Source organism: Rhea americana, unplaced genomic scaffold (assembly GCF_003343005.1).
Source record: "Rhea americana isolate MKP2758 unplaced genomic scaffold, rheAme1 scaffold_107, whole genome shotgun sequence".
NCBI lineage: Eukaryota > Metazoa > Chordata > Aves > Rheiformes > Rheidae > Rhea > Rhea americana.
In genome coordinates, this window is record NW_028185117.1 from 379,433 (window position 1) to 397,296 (window position 17,864).

At 40.7% G+C, this 17,864-nt stretch overlaps 1 protein-coding gene across 3 annotated transcripts in view; it reads left to right on the top strand.

Annotated features, from left to right (window-relative positions):
* Positions 1-368: 368 nt before the first annotated feature.
* The window catches only part of UBA6 (ubiquitin like modifier activating enzyme 6), a 32,619-nt gene continuing 15,123 nt past the window's right edge, over positions 369-17,864 (top strand). Inside the window, exons 1-18 of one of the 3 annotated variants that reach the window (XM_085310107.1) lie at positions 369-468; positions 1,753-1,815; positions 3,287-3,381; positions 3,804-3,832; positions 4,651-4,745; positions 5,284-5,395; positions 6,341-6,421; positions 6,984-7,106; positions 9,207-9,330; positions 10,352-10,455; positions 11,965-12,027; positions 13,060-13,136; positions 13,574-13,640; positions 13,846-13,989; positions 14,645-14,712; positions 15,001-15,079; positions 16,925-17,005; positions 17,326-17,403. In XM_085310107.1, the coding sequence (XP_085166233.1) occupies positions 1,775-1,815; positions 3,287-3,381; positions 3,804-3,832; positions 4,651-4,745; positions 5,284-5,395; positions 6,341-6,421; positions 6,984-7,106; positions 9,207-9,330; positions 10,352-10,455; positions 11,965-12,027; positions 13,060-13,136; positions 13,574-13,640; positions 13,846-13,989; positions 14,645-14,712; positions 15,001-15,079; positions 16,925-17,005; positions 17,326-17,403 (1,461 nt within the window). In that variant the 5' untranslated portion in view covers positions 369-468; positions 1,753-1,774. Of the gene's footprint in view, positions 469-688; positions 867-1,752; positions 1,816-3,286; positions 3,382-3,803; positions 3,833-4,650; positions 4,746-5,283; positions 5,396-6,340; positions 6,422-6,983; positions 7,107-9,206; positions 9,331-10,351; positions 10,456-11,964; positions 12,028-13,059; positions 13,137-13,573; positions 13,641-13,845; positions 13,990-14,644; positions 14,713-15,000; positions 15,080-16,924; positions 17,006-17,325; positions 17,404-17,864 lie in introns of those variants that run through there. The other 2 variants (XM_085310114.1, XM_085310123.1) reach the window with 2 other exon arrangements.

Here is a 17,864-nt window from a genome sequence, read left to right on the forward strand (position 1 = left end):
GCCCTGCTCTGCGAGACTCAGTGAAATCACAGAATTTTATTCTTGTATTTTCTGATTTCGTGTACCACGTTAAAAAGTTAAGACGCAAAGCAGCGGGCTATCAGCCGCGTTATCAGCGAAGGATGGCATTCTTCATGTGGAAGAACCGTATTGCTTTCTCGTTTTACTCCATCACCCGGCCCAGCATTGTGGACTTCTACTGGCCTCTAGCGGTTCTGTGAAACTTCCTCCCATCTTTAACATTTTTCCTTTTTCCTTCCTCCTCCCGCCGCCGCCGCCGCCATGTCGCCGAAGGGGCGGAGGGGGAGGCGGGAAGCGCCGCGTCATGGCGGGCGGGCTCAGCGCGGCCCCTCGCGTCGGCGCAGGCGGGGAGGCGTCGCGGCAGCGGTTGCCGCTTTGCCGGCCCCTTCCTGCCTCGTCCGCGCTGCTGCTGCCGGCAGCGCCTAGGCCTCGTCGCGGCGCGGGGAGGTGAGGGCGGCGCGTTACGCTGCGCGAGAGGGCGGTTGGGCGGCCGTTGGGCGGCGGTTCGCGGCCCGCGAGCGGGGCTCCAGCGTTAGCCTGTGCGGAGCTGCGGGCCCTCGCTGCCGCGTGCTCGCCGGCCTGCGGCAGGTGGTGTCCACCTGTGAAGCAGCTCAGCTGGCGGCGCTCGGGGCCTGCTTTCCCATCTGCCTCCATCTCCTGCAGCATCCTCCTGGCCGCCGGAAAACCGGGGAGCTGGGGCGTTTGGGCCTGCAGTTTGGTCCGAGCGGTTACGGGCTAAAGGAGGTGYGCTGTATCCATCTGAACACCAGCGCGTGCACACACACACACGCACAGGCGAAAAAAAGTTAACCTTCGGGCAGTGTTGCCTTGGAAGCTGTTGCTGGGTATGTCTGCGCATCTGTGATCTCAGCAGGAAAAGCTGTGTAGCGTTTCTCACCCTTGTTCCCGAATCTCCTGGTTTCCAAGGCTCTTGGTAGGGAGTTGTAAGAGGATGCACTGGCTGAGACGTGTGTGTGTGTGTGTGTGTGTGTGTGTGTGTGTGTGTGTGTGTGTGTGTGCGCGCGCGCGTGGGGGGGGGGTCGTGTTTGCCCTCCTGTGTGGTGGCAGGCTATTCCCTTAAAATCTTATTTAACTCTTCAACTTAACGACTAGATTAAATGTTGCATTAATTCAGGGCCTACAGTATGACTTAAATAAATTTTACTACTTTTTGGGTAGTTTCCGCTAACTTATACATCACGTTATTTTCAAAAAGTGCTTCTGGGTATTGACTCTTGAGTTAGGCATAACGGTAGCCGATTTTGTAAGTATTTTCAGTTAACATAGAAATAAAGCAGCATGCTGTGCCTAGCTGTTCTGAGAGCCTCTGTCTTCTCTTCTAAATAAGCAGCAATCAAGCAGATACAAGTTGAACAACTTGCAGTTGCTAATGTAAAGAGAAATTTTAGGYTTACTAAATGCAACTGTGGCAAACRCAAGAATTAAATCTTGGGACTTCTSAGTGGTGTGATTAATCTTTCTCTTTGTATTCTGAAATCATTAGCTGAAAGTTTGTGAGTTCTTGTCTCTTGCATTTATGCACATCCTGTGCATTTTAATTGCCGCAGTGCTATGTTGACCTGTAGGTTTCTTAGCGTTCGAAAAGACTATTATGTAACACTGCTTTTTGCATTTCCCAATTCTTCTGTTGAAGAACTTGGGGATGAAGGGGTACAATCTGTGAAATTGCTTGCAGGATAACCGTATGCTTTCTTTTTGTGATCCTTCTAGTGCAAACAAATTACATTGCATCATGGCGACAGATTCTATGGAAATTGATGATGCTTTATATAGGTAAGAGTATCYGATTTACATGTGCTGTTGAATTCTCAGAGATGTATGTGTTGACATGCATTAAAGCTAAAACCTGATAACAGTATCAGCTGCCTGTTAGGTAAAGGTGTGAGTGCTCATGCTGCTCTGTCCTTGCTTTTGAAAGGGAAAAAATAAAATGTCCAGCATGTGAGACTGAMTCCATTTCCCCCAAAGTTTCTGAAACTGGTTGACTGTGAGAACTGGTTGAATTGCAGATGTAAGCAATCTTCCCATAATTCCTTTACTGATATTTTGACAGGTATTTTTTGACAATTGGGGTTGGCTAGTAAAAAGCCCAATTATATACTACAGAGTTGAATAAAGCATGGAAAATATYGGTAATGCATGCTTTTTTTGAAAAGGAGGACTGCTTTCTTTCTGACTTTAGCCTGGTTCTGCTTTGGCAGTTTTGTCAAAGCAGAGATAGTAGATATTCTTCTCTTTACTTGCTCCTAATGTTCTCTCACTACGTTCTTTCTTCTCTAACCTTTCTATCTTGTGTAATTTATTTCCTCTGTCATAGCTTTCGTTTATTCCTCAATCTTTGCTATACTTCTTTGTCCTCGTGAACATCATCATCATCTMTGCTATCCTCTGAGACAGTTCATAACAGATAGATAAAAGTAGAAGTTTCAGAGTAGTGTGAAAGATCTGGATAAGAGAACAACCTGCAGATGAGCTGCATCTGTTTTAGTCAAGATTGTGAAGAGCTCTCTTGAGACTCTGCTAAGAAATTGCACTGGGCTGGCAGGTGGTAGATAAACTTGGAGACTAGATCCGTGGAAGCTGTGCAAGTCCTTTAATTTTTTCCTGATTCTTTCRATGGGGTTGTAAATGCCCCTTTTGGAAAGCTGAAATTCTGTGGATCTATGTTGTCCTCTTAAGGGTGTGATCCTCAGAAGATGTCTGTGCCTTTGAATGCTAATGTCCCCAGAAATCTGGCTGATTTRCTTCATTTTTTTCTGGTAATTTCTTCAGTCACTCCTCTGTAACAGTAATTGAGACATGTGGGTTGTAAGAGGAGAGCAGACCTGTCACTTTACCCACAGAAGCTAATCCTCTCACTTTATATAGCCTGTAGCAAATAAATGTAATGGTTAGTTTCAATAGCCTAATCCATTTATTATCTTAGTATTTGATGGTGATAATATTGTTTGATGTAAGTGTATTTCCTAAACTACTATATAGTGCAACTGTAAGCATGTTATGTCTTCAATTACTTGTTCAATGGAATACATACATATAAATGTGCATATGCCACTAATGACACAAAATCATCATCAGAACTTGGTATTGCTGATTTGAAACTGACTGGGATGGGGGAAGAAAAGCAAGARCAACTTATATTTGAGAATATGTTAACTTTCTTAAAATCTCTGCAAATTCTTGACTTGTTGTGTTCTTGACTTCATTTGTATCTTGTTCTGATTTGACTTTATCTTGGGTGTAGTCGCCAGAGATAYGTTCTTGGAGACACAGCAATGCAGAAGATGGCTCAGTCCCATGTATTCCTGAGTGGTATAGGTGGTCTTGGTGTGGAGATTGGTAAGTTCAGATAACGTTTACTTAAGCAGACTCAAGTGCATACTGGCCCAGCATATTTCTGAAGCTTACTTTAGACATCATAAACTTGTCTTAAATACTTGAATGAATGTTTATGTTGCTTATGTGTACCATAGCAGATACARGAAAATACAGTAAGATCCTGAATTTTCTCTAATAAACTTTTTCATAGAAAAACATTTTAAATCTCATTTCTTACCTGGGGTATTGCCTCTTCTGTTGGCTTAAGAGGACTGGGTGCCAGATGCCAGAATGGAGCTGTGAGTTCCATTCAGCTGTGAAGTTCTTAAGAATGGCATGTTGTTATTGTCCACCTATAAATGATAAGTTACATAACTTTACCAGAATTCTGCAACAGTCTCTCTCCCTCTCTCTCTCTCTTTTTTTTTCTTTCTTTCTTCCAGCCAAAAATATAATACTAGCTGGGGTAAAGGTATGTAAAACAGCTTTGTTGTATGGGAATTCTTGGGGGTGGGAGAGGGATAGAAAGTTAGAGCCTTTTTAGCTACCTGAACTACTTAATGTTCTGAAAATGCCTTCCTGTAGAGGAGTTGCAAATGATTTGAGGACTTGATAGTGAAAATTATTAACAATCTATGTCATCTAGAGGTACAGTTTGATTCTCATGGTAGTGTGAATGTGAGTTTTCATATGTTTTGAGATGCTGAATAAAAGCATTCTGAGATACTTCATGTAATATTTAAGCCAACTGCTCATCAGRCATTGAATGTTTTTGTTCAAATTCTGGTAAACCTAGTAGTGTAGATTTAAAAGCCAACATATGTCATATTATTTGACCCAGCAGACTCTGTTTATACCTGGAGATTTTAATCCAATAACTGCTTTTGTCCTTATGGGATTAATTTTATTAGACATATGCCTTTCAAACCTTTTTTTTTTCTCAATTAACTTGTTTGAATTTTTGAATTTTGGAAGTCCTTTCAGTTGCAGCCTGGAGTTGCACTATAACTGCAGTATAACAAAAGTCACCCTAAATTTTTAGATGCTCACATCACTGCAACCTGGGAGGAAATGYTTAATGAAATGCATCTTCCAGATATGTCGTTATCTCTTAAACACTAAGAGCTTTCTTGGCAAAKAAATTGGTGAAGTTAGTGCTTATCCATGGTACAACCAGGCCTGCTGCAATTCTAGTCCTCCGGCATTTTACGTGGGGCTGTGGCTCTATCCTCTTTGGTAATATGACTGTGTACGCTTCTTCCAGTAAATGCTTTTGCCTAACTTTCTTAGGCTCTTACAGTTCATGACACCAAGCAGTGTACGAAACGGGATTTAGGGATCAACTTCTTCATCCGTGAAGATGATATTACCAGTCAAAAGAACAGGTTGGTGAAATCTGTGAGGGGAAGGAGGGCAGAACTTGACTAGTTTGATCAGTGGCAAAAATAACAGCTCACTGTTCACAAACTGTTAACACACATCAAATGCTCGTTAAACCCCACCTTTGAAGGTACTGGCTTTGAGTACAGTGCCCAGGTAGACTTCATGGGAAGTCTAGGTTGGGACAGGAGCCTTGTCCAAGTCATGCATCTCGCATCTTGTGGTTAGGAGATTATAGACAGCAAATACTCTCATGTAAATGTAGTAAGGAGGGAAGGGGATATATTTCTTTCTTTGGCTTCCTCAGCTAGCTGCACAAGACTAGAAAACAGCTGTGACACTAGAACATCAATGAGTCTAGCTGTGTGTTGGACAGAGCTGTTTTCCTCAGACCCACTAGGAACAAAAATGTGACTAAATGAGTTGAAGTCATCATCACTGAGAGACTTCCTAAGGGACTGTTGTAGGTCATGCGTGATATGGAATTGTCTTGAAAATATAATTGATAAATGGATACAAATTTGAAAGTTACCTTTCTTTCAGGGCTGAGGCCACACTTCATCATATTGCAGAACTCAATCCATATGTCCATGTTGCAGCATCAACTATGCCACTAGACGATAGCACAGATCTGTCTTTCCTAAAGCAATACCAGGTATATAACTCTACTTAAAGGAGCTGTGCAGGGTGCTTTCCTCRGAACAACAACAAAAAAATTTTGATTCCTTTTTGTTTTGTTATACTTTGGGTCAAGAAAATGAAAACAGACACAGATATTTTGAGRTGATAGCAAGAAGGCAGATAGTTCTTATTCTTTGACAAGAGAAATTGTCTTTTTTGTTTTTTGCTTGGATTTTTTGTTTTTTAAGGCTGAAAGTGTGATTTTATGTTCCTGATACTGACATTTATTACAAGAATAACTAACTGAATAGGATTGCCATGCAGTTTTTGTGGCTATTGTTTTTATTTCCAAGATAACACAGTAACATTTTTATTTTTTTTACAGTCTCACTGCATGGGTGTTTGATGTGTATTTTGTGCTTTGTATTCCAGAGAGCAGGAACACAAGCTAAGGTTGTGTATGTCTGTGTGTGTGGGTCTAATGAAATGTAAGTAACTGTGTGGGGGAATGAGGAGCTGTTCTGTTGTTCAGCCATCTGTGGTGTGTGTGCATGGCTCAGTGCAAGCTGGGAACTTTCACCGTGTGGCAGTTGGTTATTTTATCTAAGCTAACCAAGTTTCTGAATATTCCAGCTGTAATAAGCCATGTGTAACAAAATAAGACACAGATCTTATGCTTTGTAGCCACAAGCTATAACTTTAACTTTATAACTTTAAAGGAATGCTTGCGAAAAAATAAGTGAGAATTTCCTGTTCCTGCTGTTGATCATCTTGCTTACAGAATTAGTGGAGCAGTAACCYGTGTGTTCTAATCTGTAATGGAAAAACTGGCTCACGAGTACTTTTCCTGTTACCTATAAGGAAAGGAAATTTAGGGATTCAGGGCACCCAAGTATCTGGCTGTTGCTACTACGTTTTGCATGACCTGAAGACATTGATTGCTTCCAGTGTCTGACCTTATCTGTGTTCTTGTTGACAGTGTGTCATTTTGACTGAAGTAAGCCTGTTGCTGCAGAAGAAGATTAATGACTTTTGTCATGCTCAGCAGCCACCTATTAAGGTAATACAAAAATGAAATGTGTSATTAATCCATAAAGTGAGCATTTTGGACCTCCCTCATGTTCTATATAGAAATGGAGAAAGCAGCCTGTGGGGAATATAGTCATATGCAGATATTCATTTGATGGAGCGTTGTGGGTTTTGGGACCATACTGCTTTCAGTGACACTGTTTTCTGCCCTGTTTCTGAATTCTATGTGTATGATGCTATCTGGTACCTGCCCTTCCTCCCCTCCCCCGCCCCCCCGATTAACCCATGATGACTACTTTTGTTCTGAGAGAACAGGCTAAGACTGAATTTAACAGTAGTAAACTGTAACAGTAGGACTGCATGTTGCTGCAACTCATGTTTTGAGTGGTCCTGAATGAAACACTAACRCAGGTTCTAAGTATCTCATTAATGCTCAACCATTTAGTCAGTGGCCTGTGTGCATGTGACAAGTTTGCACCAGAGTGGAACTTGTACCTTGTACCTTGTAGCCCTGGACAAAGTTAAATGTGAGAGGTCACTCCTTTGGCTTCTGCTCTGTGAGGAATACTGATKTTTTTTACTTTCTGTTGTAGTTCATCAGTGCAGATGTCTATGGAATATGTTCACGTTTRTTTTGTGACTTTGGTGATGAATTTGAAGTGCTGGATACAACAGGAGAGGAACCAAAGGAAATCTTCATTTCAAACATCACACAAGTAAGGGAAAGAACTTGTTAAGCTGCTATAACTTTACATTGTTATCACTTATTACTGGCTGCATAATTAAGTAGAATGTTTCACYTTAGCAGCCTGCTAGGCATCTGAAATAAAATCCCATTAGTGCCTCCACCAAAAAGCAGTATATGGTAAGTGCTAACACCACAGAGCATAGTGATGCCTCCTGTTCATTACTTAATATGTAACATGGTAATGCTGAGGTTCTCTTCTTTTGAGAGAGAGAGAAATAAGGAGATTTGGAGAGAAGAGGGCATACCCCTTGTTATGYGACTGGGTTAAAGCTTCTAGGGAAACCCTGAAGTAGGCATGAAAATGGCCTTTTTTGATGAACATAGACTACTGCAGGTATAGGGGAGGACTATTAGAATGATGAAGGGGACAGAGAACCTATTTTGAGAAGAAATTTGAGAGCTTGGTTGTTTTACACTATGAAAGCAAAGACTGCAAAAAGAATATTATTGCTAATACTGCTGCTGTAAAATGTTGAGAAGGATATCTGTTCAGTCTTGTGTTAGTGTTCTTATAAAAAGGAAACAACTTTAGCTCTGTCTCTTAACTCTATCTGTTCATACCAGAAGCTTACTCATCTAATAGCAAGTTGTTTATCTTATCTCCAGTCTAGACATAATAATCAAACTAGAAGCAGTTGTATAACAAGTTAGATTTGATCTGAATTAAAGCTTGTGACATAATGATTTGCATGGCCTATTCTTTGGTCTCTCCAAAAAAGAATGGAACACTCGATTGTTACTCAACTTGTAAACCATACATAGCTGTGTTTCATGGCTTGTGCTGATTGCCTGTCAAGGCAAAAAAATTTTTTTTCCTTCTGATTCACAATCTGATAATTGGGTTAAGTTCCTGAGAATCTAGGATCCTGGTGATGTCCTTGTCTTCCTTGTTCTCTTGTAATATATTTCTCTCTGGAGAGCAGTGCATATTCTGAGCCCTCTGGATTAACCATTTCTTAGGGTTATGATAACATAGTCTTTAGAGGGCTGGCATCAATCAAGGTAGCTTCTTCTAGTCCTGAGGGTTCTACCTGCTAAACTGAAATGAAAAATAATTAAATCAAACTCTCTGCAAAAAAACCCTGGCAATCTTTGCTGTCAAACAACTAAAAGTGATATATGTAACTGTGCAGTAAAAAACATGCAACCCTGTTGTCGTCTTGAAGCTTGTATTGATACCAAAGATGRATACTTCTCTGATTCTTTATGGCACTTGGGCCCTTTAAAGAGAAGCTTACTGGTACATTGGTTTTAATGGACTAACAACCAATTATAGGAAGATCTGTATTTCTAGTTTAAATTTGYTTTTAAATATTTAAGTTTTATACTACTTGATAGAACTCTTTCTAGTACTAGGAGTCCAGGAAGAGGTGTGTCTACAGGCCAGGCTTGCTTGCAAATCCACCGTCTTTTCTGTGTCGCACCACAAGGCCTTCCTAAAGAAGTTTCCCCGATACTGCAGAGGGGTTTCTGTGTGCTTGAGAGGTTGGGCATGTCATCCTGTGGCATGACGTGATGTTGTCTGAGACTCCTGCAAGCATAAGTTTGTTTGCCTGTGATCTCCTTGAGGTTGTGGCTTTCCTATAATTAAGGATGTCCAGCTTCATTGGCTTTGGAAGCTTGTGGTGTCCTCTTTAAAAAGATCAGATGGAAAGGAAGCATGGAATAATAAGGACCATTCATAAGACTAATAAGCTAATGTCTATGAAAATTACTTCGTAAGTATAGTCTATTTTGGGGTTAGAAAAAGGAGGCCAATTTGCTGCTTCTACGGAACAAAACAATGGCTAGTTAGAACCGACGGCGATTTAGTTTACTARTATGCTGACAACTGTAAAAAATGAGTAGGTTTGTGTTGGGAAAGCACTGTGCAACTGAAAATAATTTAAGTGAAAAATATATTATCATTTTAAGTAGGGAGTAGTAACTCCCTACTTGGGACAGAACATAGATAGTAAAAGTGTTAGTGGATGTAGTTTCAGCAGATAAAGGTGTGTGTCTAGGATAAAGTACAACCCCTTCACACAAGACTCTCTCTCTTTGCTAACTTTCCCATTTTTACTTTCAGTCAAATCCTGGTATTGTCACTTGCCTTGAAAATCATCCACACAGGCTTGAAACAGGACAGTTTTTAACCTTTCGGGAAGTTAATGGAATGTCATGTTTAAATGGATCGACMCACCAAATAACAGGTAAACTGTTACTGACTTTTTTGTATATGTATTTATTTGCAGCCTTCTTAACTCACTGCACTGATAGTTATTGCAGCCAGAAGAGTATCGGGTCCAGAGTGAATTTGCACACACACAAATTCTTTTTGATGTGGAGGTCATTCTAGTGTTATCTTTATTCCATTTCTGTCTAATAAAGCCTTTTCAACTTCATTTACTGCTTAGCAAGCAAGTGTGAAGAGCTGGAAACTAGCTGGCAACCTTCATGGTTACTGTCCTCAATCTGCTGAGTGAATTATATTGTTATTTGGAGGCCTCTATTTTGTTGTTTGGGATCTGCTTTTCAGTGCTCTCTCTCTCTCTCTTCTTTCTTTCTTTCTTTTTTTTTAATTACTTTGTAGTCTAAAGTTAAAACAGGACCCTTGAAATATGTGGCTGAGTCTGCTTTTTCTGAGCTATTTTGTTTTGTTTTACTAGTGCTGATGCCATGTTCTGTTCCTTTCTCTTAATCAAAGCCCAGTGTTAGGTTYCGGTTTGCATGTCCAGTGATTTGGCAAACAAAACATTTGTTTTTTGTGTCCTGTTCCTTTAACTGAATGACACTCCAGATGATATGGGAGGAAGCATTTGACTTAAATGGTCTAGTTGCAGAGCTGCTTTATCCTTTGAAGTTCTAATCCCTGGGCTAAAATCTTACTCTGAGCAATATACTGGGTGCTGCTGTGCGCAGTCCTAAGAAAACCAATGATGATTTTGTGTTTGTTACAGAGCTGTGGTCATCAGAATTGTTGTTAAATCTGCTGCCCCTTTAAAAAGCGTATTTTGTAACAGATCATGTGAAACTAATGCTTTAGCCCAGAACACGGCAGGGAGGGACATTCCTGTTAAAATTAGCGGGATCAACTGTGCATGTGATTTCAAAGAAAGATTGTGCACTAGCATTGGCAAAAAACACTCACTTTCTTATATATAGAATTGTAGTATGTACTGAAACTTTTTCTCATCTGTCGCTGTCACCGTGCTTATTCTCTTCTCTCTTCAGTGGTGTCACCTTACTCCTTCAGCATTGGTGATACGACAGATATGGAGCCTTACTTACATGGAGGCATAGCTATCCAAGTGAAGACACCCAAGATGTTTTACTTTGTAAGTGTTTGTTGGACGGAACCAGGTTCTTGGGGTGAAACTTGGCTAAGGAATGGGAGCAGTGGTCAGCTATGATTTGGGTACCCATGGTTTGGGTTTATACTGTTTACGAAAAGGATAGTGATGCTGATTAATAAATGGCTTAGAATATGGAATACTTCAAYTTCAAAGTTACCCACTAGTGTAGAAATCGGTATTTTATGGGCAACCTGTGCCTATACTGCTGAGGAGTTCCATAAATGCCCCAAAATTTGTGATTTCTTGGCAGCCTTTGTGAAGAAGAGTCAGTTGGATGAGTTTGTATGAGAGAAATAGCAAACTGCATTGTGCGGCCTCCCCTTTTTTACCCACACAAAGCAGATCCTGGCTGCTCCAGGACATCCTGCTAAAGACCTGGAAGTGAGGATCAGCCTCTTCTACTGTGAGAACGCACTGCCCAGCTCATGGGCTGTATCTTGTGTCCGCAAAGTGGAGCTTCCTGTTCTTGTGCAATTGGGATGTTCTGCAAGCACACAAGCAAGTGCACGTAAAATCGCTGGTAGCTGACTTCAGAGCAGTTCCAGACATAGGTCTTGCCACTAGGATATGGCATGCACGTGACGTTTGTTCTAGGGATAGTTTCTGTTACTGAAGAGAGAAGTTAAAAACAATTAAATCAGGAGACAAAAAAGGAAGTAAGATGCAGCTCTCTGATGCTGCCTATCTAAACAAGACTTTACATTCCTTGTAGTTCCAAAATAGTTCTGAAATCATCTTTCCCTCCAAGAAACTACACAGCACCTCACTTTGGAGGGCATGGAAGACATCCCTGTGCTCATGAGAGAAGTCTCCCAGTAAAGCCCTCGTCAGCAAAGAGCAGTGGCACCGTGAAACTCGACAGAGCCTTCGCTTAAACCATTTCCCAGTGAACATTGTTACATCCACTGTCATGTATAGCTGTATGTTATTCAGGGTGGCAATGTTACCATATTTAAGAGCAAGACCAGTGAGACTGCCACCCTCCTACCTTGCATATAGGCTCACAGCAACTTTTGTCTTCAGTAACTTCCTCTTGTGGTCTGGAAAAGCTGGGTTTTGGGGCAATAAGGTGTGCCTTCAGCTCTTTTGCCAGGAGGTAAACAGCCTATTATTACTACTTCTCTCTCTGCTTTGCAGGTACTGACTGCCTGTTTCAGAGGTGGTCTAGCTGTTCTGAGCTGAAGTTGAGAACTTCAGTTATCTCAGACCTGAGACCTGATATCTTAGTCTGATATGCCTGGAAGTTGGTTGTCTTTTTCCAGCTGTACTGATTACTCTGATAGGAAACTTTACTAGAAAGTTTGCGGTAGCTTACTATTTTAAGCATCTTTTATGACATTAATAATGGAGAGAGTAATAGCAATGAAAAGCTAGAAAGAAAGGATRTTTAATTCTTGGTCTCTTCAAGATGAGTGTTGTTTTGTCATGTAGCGGTGACTGCCATGCTCTTAAGTGGGTGTACTGTTATTCTGATTTTTCTTTTTTTTTCAGGAACGGTTAGAGAAGCAGCTAACAAATCCAGTATGCCTTGTTGCAGATTTTAGCAAGCCTGAGGTAATTAGCGTGTGGGGATTTGGGTGTGAGTRCTTTAATATTGTAACTATATAGAATATAATTGCAGCTTTGTATGTATAAAAATATGCGTCTGTAACTCTTTTTTCTGTAATAGCTACATGTGAGTTTAAAGTAAAAAGTAAGAGTGGGGTATCAGTTTATATCTAGTCACCCAGAACATGCATCTGAGTTGCAATCCCAGTGGAAGCTTGTTATCTGTGAATTGCACTGAGGACATTGCAGGTGCTAAGTTCAGCCATTTCTCTGTAAGTGTGCTGTTTAAAATCTCAGGTTTTGATAACTCCTTAATTCATGGGGATACAAATTTTGCAAGTGACACAATGCCTTTTCCTGTGTTTAGTGATGTTTGGTTGATAAAAATCACACAGCAATCGAAGCAGGGATGAARGGAAAAAGTCAATCACAGACTGGTTGGAAACGGGATTAGCAGTGTGAGAATAACTTTTCTTTTTTCTTTGAAAAAAGATATTAAGAGSTATTTTTAAAATTCAACAGGAATTTGGTAGTATTTTCCTTTAGCACATTTTTAGTAATGTATTATGGACATGCAAGACCTGTAAATCTCTGGCCCATTCATATATTAAACTATGTTGATCTAGTGATTTTTCTTTTTTAAAAATATTTTCTGGATAATGAATCTGATTTGTCTCTTCAGTTTTTCTACTTCTGATCCTTAATGCTTGGCTTTGGTATTAAAGTTTGTCAAAAAGCAATGCATTCTAATATCTAATTTTAAAAGGTTACCTAGTTTTCCAATTTCGACGCAAAATTTTTTTAGGGACACCTTATCTGGACTTAGTGGATGCTGAGTGTGTGAAAGGTGTTATGTTACTACTGGGCAATATTTTATATTTTCAGTTTTTAAAACCACTAGTGGGAGGTATTTCAAATTCACTTTTTAATATGCTTTAAATACAAACTCTATTGGAGYTATACATTTAAGAAACAAGGTACAAAATGGTAGCAACAGTTCAAATAAACAATTGCTTTTGTTCCCTATTGACTTAACAGGCCCCTCTACAGATCCACATTGCCATGCTTGCCTTGAACCACTTCCAGGAGAGCTTTGGTCGCATCCCAAACATTGGGTAATGTAGCAGTCTTATGCTCACTAGCTGTGATAGCCTTTAATTGGACAGATCTCTTTTTATTGTAGTTACTGAATGGATGTGTGACATGGTGCCTGGTCCATCTAATAATAGATGACACAGAACTGAAAAGCTACATCTAGATGGAAAATGTCACCTGATGCCAGTCTGGGTTTGAAACAGGGCTTTCCCAATATAGCAGTGACACCTCCTGAGCCTTTGTTGACAGAAAAAGACAACGAGACTCTTGTTCTTGACCTAACCTTAATGTTTAGAAGTATATATTCAATGCTTTTAATCATCTTAATGTTAAAACCAATATAAATTTCTAAACTCTTCCTACTGTTTATAAACAAATGCTTTGTTCTTGGTTGATCGTGTTTCTAGAAGGAATCTGGAGTGTTTAAATGATCATTATTGTTTCCACTCTTGTCTAGATGCCTTCAGGATGCTGAGGAAATGCTGAAAATAGCCATGTCTATAAGTGAAACACTGGAAAACAAGGTGAGTAGTGAATAAGCAGCATTAGAATGTGCTCATTTACCTGTCTAAATGCCGTGCTTCAGTTGTTGGCGCTTGCTCTAGGCTTTGTATCTGTCTTTAGATGGTTTAGGTGTTTGTTTTAAATGCTGTGCAGGGTGGTATAATACAAGCACTGACTTTCTTGGTTGGAAGGATAAAGCTGTTGTTACTGTGTCTTATTTTTCAGCCTCAGGTGAATGGAGATGTGGTGAAGTGGCTCTCTAGGACTGCTCAGGGATTTCTAGCTCCTCTGGCTGCAGCAGTGGGTGGTGTTGCTAGCCAGGAAGTCTTGAAGGCAGTAACAGGAAAATTTTCTCCATTGCAACAATGGGTAAAGCTGTTTTTGCTTCTGTACCTTTAGTTTGATGGTGATGTTATGAATGGATGACAGAGGCTGCGTATGAGTGCTGTCTGAGCAAAACAGCCTAAGCAACTTCTTTAACAAAAAGAAGAAAATTAGAGACTCAATGTGGGTGAAAATACTGCAGTTTTGTGCATGAAGCACGCAGTGAAAGTGCAGCTGGTTTAGATAAAGCATTCATCTAGGGGATTCAGGCATTGCATTCAGTTTGCTGTAAGTCAGGCGAGCATCGGCTTGGCTGTGAATGACTGCAAGGTATGATCCGTTCCAAATCCCAGCTAAAGCCACTACACACACCAGCAGTGCTTTCAGCACCCCAGAACTAGTGGCAAGAGTAAAGTTATCTTAAAACTGTGCAGCCCTTTTGAGGGGATTTGGAGTAATAATATGCTGGTCACAATATACTGAGTTTGTGGCTCAAATCTCAGTGAGCTTTTTCCTCTGTGGGCCAGATGCTTTTTCCTGTCTTCTAAAAGTAACTGAATACCGTATAGTCTTCCAYTGGCAGTACAGACCTTGTTCTTTAAATTTCTAGATTTTGTTTTATACAGAAAATACTTGTTTTGTTTTTTTTAAGCTTAAGTAACATAAATGTTTTTGTGATATTTTTTTTCCCCTCCTACAGCTATATATAGATATGTTAGACATTGTTACACCACTAGAAAAGACAAGCTGTGAAGAATTTCTCCCACGGTAAATATAAATACAATCTGCTCTTTTATATACTGCTCACATCTGATTCTCAGACAGGCTTGCTTTTTTTAAGTTAGTTCAGTGTAATCTGCTGGAGGTACAGTTTCTGAGGTGAGAATGTGTGTCTGTGTGTCTTATTTCAGAGCATGGGAGGAATAAGAGTTATAGGGGACTCAGTCTGATTCTGTCAGTTTACATCCAAGTACAGGTTGGCATCAGTGATACTAACATGAACATGATAAATGACAACTTGCTACTCTTCTGTTTTTATCCCCAATGCTTGCAAAGGGGAGATAGGTATGATGCCTTGAGGGCTTGTATTGGAGACTCTCTGTGCCAGAAGCTGCATGATTTGAATGTTTTCTTGGTGAGTATGACTGACGTTGTTAGGCTTTTTGCAAATACTCTTTGCTAACACAGCTAATGCCAACTGTCTTCCAGTCAGTGTGAGTGGCCCTGATTATGTGTGTCATTGCAGAGTTAATGGTCCAGAATTGTCATAGGACTTGTCTAAGTTGCATTGGGCACAGAGTCTCCTGCACAGTRCTTAGATTCTGGAGATAGCTTTGTAGCTTGGAATTCAGTTGGGTCTTGAAAACATCCAAAGGACAGAGCTTGCATGACATCTTTGGACAACCTCTTCCAATGCTGTTTACTTGCACGGTGGAAAAATGTTTCTTCATGTCAAATTAGAACCTTCCTTATTTCATTTTTTTGAGCGTTGTCTCTTTTCCTTCTGTTGTGCACCTCTAAAGCACCTGTTTTTGTCTTTGCAATAACCTTCTCTTGGGTTTTAGGAAGCAGCTATTAGGTCTCCACCCCCTTCCCCAAGCCTTTTCTTTTCCAGGTTAAAGAAGCCTAGTTCCCTCAGTTCCCTCAGCCCCTCTTCATAGGGCAAGTGCTCCAGTCCCTTGACCATGTAAATGGACGTACCTAAACTTATGAACAGCTTTTTTTTTTTTTTTTTTAAAATTGGTGGGCCGAAAACTGGATGCCATTTTCTAGATACGGTCTAACAAGTGCTTCCCTTGATCTGCTGAATGTGCCTCTGCTAATACTGCCCAGTGTGCCCTTCGTCTTTGTTGCTGCCAGGGCAGTGTCTGATGTTTAGTTTGCTGTTTGCCAGGAAACCATCTAGCAGCACCACTGCCTACCCGGGCTGTGCCATAGCAAAGGGTTGCTCTACCTCTGCTGCAGGAGTCTGTGTTTGTCCTTACTGAATTTCAGGGGATTCCTCTTGCCTGCTTTGGTCCCTCTGAATGGCAGCTCTGTTCTCAAGTAACTTCTCTCCCAAGATAAGGAACTTTTTCATTGCTGAACTTGATGAAGACATGTTCAATCCCCTCCAGGACATGGATTAAAATTATTRAACAGGGTAGGTCCCAGTACAAACTGCTGAGAAACTTCGCTTCTAACCAGCTTACAGGCAGAGCATCAGTCATAAACCACTACCCTTTGAGTTAGCTAGTTTTTCACCCATCTTTTAGCCCACTAATCTCAACCATAACATCCCAGCTTGGATACAAGGATACTAGAGGAGTCTCTGTTGAAAGCCTTGCCAAAATCAAGATGAACAACGTAGCACTCTTTTCCCTTGTCCAAACATTTTGTAATTTTATCATAGAAGGCAATCAGCTTGACAAGTATGATTCAGCATTCATGAATCCATGCTGGCTATTCCCAGTCACATCTCCTCCAATATTTGTTCAGAAACARCTTCCAAGAGGGCTTGCTCCATGATTGAGGGACCAAAGTAAGACTGACAAGGCTGTAGTTCCTGAAATTGTCCTTCTTGAAGATGGCTGTAAGATTTGTCTTTCTCCAGTCACTGGGGAGTGTTCTTGACCGTCACAACTTTTCAAAGATGATGGAGAGCAGCCTGCAATGGTGTCAGCCAGCATTCAGCACCCTTGGATGCATCCTGTCAAGTCCTATGCTTTTGTGTGGGTTGATCTCTCCAGGGGTCCCTTACTTGATTCTTCTCAGATGCTGGTAGTTCTCTCCTTCTTGACTACTTCCTTGGTAGTTATCTTTCTCCTCCTAGTTTCTAAGCAGTTCTCCTTTATTAGTAAGCAGCAGATCCGGAAGTGTCACCTCTGGTTGGTTCATCTTAGGCCTGTGTTAAGCTATCCTTAACACGCTCTGGAAACTCCTGGATTGCTTTCATCATTTTCACTTATGTTTCTGACTCTAAAAATATTGTTCTCTTTAGGTTGGCTGTGGAGCAATAGGCTGTGAAATGTTAAAAAACTTTGCGCTTCTTGGTGTTGGTACTGGACAAGACAAAGGATTGGTGAGTTGCATGTACCCATTGACTTTGCCCAAGAAACAGTAATGTCACAAAGAATAATTAGAGTCTACAAGAAAGTGTTGTTAAAAAGTTGGAGCCTCATTTCAGGTTGAGCTCTGGGTAGAGGGAAAATGGCCTCAGCATTAAGTAGAGTAAGTGTGTAATTAGGAGCAGAATATACTTGTAGCAACCTTGTTGTTCTTAATCAGCCGGCATGGGTATAGGCGGAGGTTTTAGCCACAGCGGATGGCRACAACAGTGTTCTATTTTGACAAGTTTCTGGTTATAACTTCAGCTGTTGCTTTTTGCCCTTTCTGACTTAGGTTACAATTACAGATCCAGACTTGATTGAGAAATCCAACCTCAACAGGCAGTTTCTTTTTCGACCTCATCATATACAGGTAGGCTTTTTTGTCCGATAATTTTTCTGGGATGTTGTTCTCTTTTCTTGCTCTGTGCTTCCACTGAAGGTTCAACCTGTATGTGCTTCTGTGCAGAGAAGGCTTTATGGCTCTAGTCCAATATAATTTTAAACAGCACCTAGACTATGCTGGCATCCCACTTTCAACTGGTATTGGTTACATAAACTTGGCTGGTGTGACTTTTGCTTATACTTCTGTCTTTACTTGCAAGTGGGAGAGGTATCACCTATCAAAGAATCAGATCAAAAATACTGTGTTGCGTAAGAAGCTGCCATGAATTAATATGCCAGAAATGCTTTATTAGACCATTGAAATTCAAGGGGAGGGAAAGATGGCAGTAGGAGTGATCCTCAATAGCCTCATTAGAGATTCTGTCCTCAATAGAAGAACTACTAATGGAATTTTACCTAAATGTTAGCTGGACACTGAAGCCTAGATTT